This window comes from Lipotes vexillifer, unplaced genomic scaffold, assembly GCF_000442215.2.
Source record: "Lipotes vexillifer unplaced genomic scaffold, Lipotes_vexillifer_v1.1 scaffold1023, whole genome shotgun sequence".
Classification (NCBI taxonomy): domain Eukaryota; kingdom Metazoa; phylum Chordata; class Mammalia; order Artiodactyla; family Lipotidae; genus Lipotes; species Lipotes vexillifer.
The window spans coordinates 1194922-1197915 of record NW_006799713.1 but is presented as its reverse complement, the minus strand read 5'-3'; the positions used below and the strand labels follow the sequence as shown (position 1 = coordinate 1197915).

At 52.3% G+C, this 2994-nt stretch overlaps 1 protein-coding gene across 1 annotated transcript; it reads left to right on the top strand.

Annotated features, from left to right (window-relative positions):
* Nucleotides 1–901: 901 nt before the first annotated feature.
* On the top strand, nt 902–1489 carry CUNH11orf87 (chromosome unknown C11orf87 homolog). Its single transcript, XM_007471875.1, has one exon. It carries the CDS (start codon nt 902–904, stop codon nt 1487–1489), a length of 588 nt encoding a protein of 195 aa, XP_007471937.1.
* The last annotated feature ends 1505 nt before the right edge of the window (nt 1490–2994 follow it).

The following is a 2994-nucleotide window of genomic DNA, read 5'->3' as shown; positions in this document are numbered from 1 at the left end:
GGGGGCGGGGGGGTTGGGGAGGTACCAGGGAAGAAGGATGGAGAAAGGATGGAGCGCGATCCTGCGTGTCAGCCTCAGCCGCGGACAGAGGCGGAGTGGGATGTGGCTCCAGGGTTACCGCCATGGGATTGGGACCTAAGGGATCTGACAACGTCCAGGGAGCGAGAGTCTGGAGGGGGAGGGAAAGGAAGGGAGGATTGCGTACCCGGAGCCGGCTCGGCGGCCCGGGGTGGGTGCTGGGAAAGGTAGGATCCAGGCGAAGACATCCATTGAGAGGGCTCCGGAAAGAGGAGAGTCGGAGCTCTGGGAAGCAGGGACCGCGTTCCGTCGTGGCTGAGTGTGTGTTGCGATTAGAAAGTTGTGGAGTGCTCAGGATGCTGCTTTATCTGCTGAGTAATCGGCATCTCCGCGGTGCCGGCGCAGACCCTCTTCCCAGCAAAGTGGCGCGAACGCGGAACCGGAGGCTTTGGTGCGTGGCCAGGGGCGGGCGGTCGGGCTGGGGTCCGCGGGCTGCGGAGAAGACGGGCGGCGCCCAGCTGAGGCAGTGTGCTCAGAGGGCCGCCTTGCAGTGGCGGTGATCGTTCCGGTTCTCAGCGCTCCCCCGGGCAGCAGCTGGGATCCTAACTAAGCCTGTTCTCTTTGCAGCCTGGTGCCTTGGCAAAGGAAAAGGGCGCGCGAACACGCGTTCGAGGCGGGGCCGGAGAGGATCTCCTGGGCACCGCTCGCTCCCTGGCCGGCTTGCTTGCCCGCAGTTGCTCCCTCAGTCCTTCGCTCGCTAGCGCATCCCCTCCCACACCAGGGAGTAATTTTGGGTGGCGCGGGCTTCGTCCTCTTGGCTGGTGGGAACCGTGTGCCCAGAAGAGGAAGTCTGGTGTGCCTGGCCCCTCCCAGACCAGCGCCGATGAGTGCAAGGGAGCCCAAGGAGCTGAGGCTGGCGCTGCCGCCGTGTCTCCTCAACCGGACCTTTGCTTCCCCCAACGCCAGCGGTACGGGCAACGCGAGCGCCCGTGGCCCGGGCGCAGGAGGCGGCGGCGGCACGTGCATCACGCAGGTGGGACAGCAGCTCTTCCATTCGTTCTCCTCCACGCTGGTGCTGATTGTCTTGGTCACCCTCATCTTCTGCCTCATCGTGCTGTCCCTCTCCACCTTCCACATCCACAAGCGTAGGATGAAGAAACGGAAGATGCAGAGGGCTCAGGAGGAATATGAGCGGGATCACTGCAGCGGCAACCGCGGCGGCAGGGGGCTTCCCCAACCCGAGCGCGGCCAGGCCCCAAACCAAGCAAAAGAATGCCGGCTGGAGAAGCAGGGCGGAGACGCTGCCTTCTGCGCCTCATCCAACGCCTCTTCTTCCCCTGGCCTCCCGTGCCAGCGTCCCTGTGCTCCTCCGCCTCCACCACCGGCCCCCAGTCCGCAAGGAGCGCACACAGCCTCCTCCAGTTTGGACCCAGCTGGCGAGGGCCTTTTGCAAACGGTGGTACTGTCCTGATTGTCTAGTCCCTCTCCTCTTCCCTTCCTCGTTTCCAGCATCTTTGCCGTCCTTGCTCTTTTTCCTCCGGCCTTCCTCTTCCACTTTCCTGTGGCCTCCGTTTCCTCTCCCTTCTTTCCTTATTTGTCTTCCCCCTTCTCTTTTTCTCCTCCGCCGAGGCACTGTGCGGTATTTGTAAATATTGGGCGAGGAAAGTCTCGGAAGAAGAAATAATGCTCATAATAATACTTTATTATTATTATTTATAGTAATTATTATAATATTAATAACACGATCCAAGCGCATGACAACTCACATAAGTTCTCATTGTCAGTGAAGGACGCGTCTTCCCTCTCCAACCTGCGCCCCCACAATATGGAGGAGAGACCGCACAAGCTACCAAACATGTAAAAGACATTGACTCCCTGAACAAAGGGAGTGGAGGGGGCCTGGTATGTTGTACATAGCTGTCAAGTTAAGGTTCAGTTACCTTTCTTCCCCTTCACCCCCACTTTTCCTTCAGCTTCCCTCCCTTCCCCATTCCCACGTTCAGCCGGACTCAGGCAATAGTATATTATAAAGAAAACGTAAACATTAAGCACCAGGACCTCAAGAGGCCAGAGATTGTCCCAGAAAAACGTTTATGACAGGTACCGCTCTCCAGTCAGCCCTCTTCTCACCTTTAGTTAACCATTCTCTTTTCCAGGACCAGGCATTTTAATTTACTTTTAGAAATGTCCCTCGCTGGCCGAGCATAAGTTCATTAAAAATCTATAAATGAGTTTTAAGAAGAAACAAAGAAACAAAGAAAGAAAGAAACAAAGAAAGAAAGAAACAAAGAAAGAAAATAAAGAAAGAATCTACTGCTTTAGTCCTTGCCCCGCTCCCCCATCTGTACACCTTTGACTTGTGGCATTTTCAGGATTCACAGAGGATCCTGGAGCTGTCCAGACAGGTCTGGTGCTGAAATTGTCTCAGAACTGGCTACATTCTTTGGTTGTGCAAGTCGAGGAGGGGATGTTTTGGAAAGTGTTCTAGCTTTTTGTTGGTTTCTTTCCTCTTTTTCTACAATCGGGTTTGCGTGTACTATTGGTTTTCTTCTTATTAAACATTGCATAAGTTACCTTCTTTTGTAAAAAAATAAAATAAAATAAATTAGGTGATGTGCAGTACTGAAAGTGCAGTATCTAACCAACCAGAATGTTTCAGTTTAATTTTTAGAACAAGTGTATCTTTGTTATATATTTATTATATTGGTACCAAATACAGAAGCAAACTATAATTCTGTACTACGTCCTCCAAACTGTATATTCTTGTTCTTAATTCCCAGCTGTTGATATAATTATTACCACTGGATGAGGAATTCAGTGGTGCAGGCCTGGCTTCTGCTGTTTCCAGAAGTGTTCTTTTGTACCTTACTCTGTAGTAGATTGTTATAAAAATATGATACATATGTTTTCTTATTTCTTTTGTGAATAACAGAACAATCACAACAGAAAACAAACAAATAATGGATGTGCAGGAAT

Excerpts from the sequence above, each read along its gene's own strand:
- CUNH11orf87 (XM_007471875.1), top strand. The coding sequence starts at position 902 with ATGAGTGCAAGGGAGCCCAAGGAGCTGAGGCTGGCGCTGCCGCCGTGT.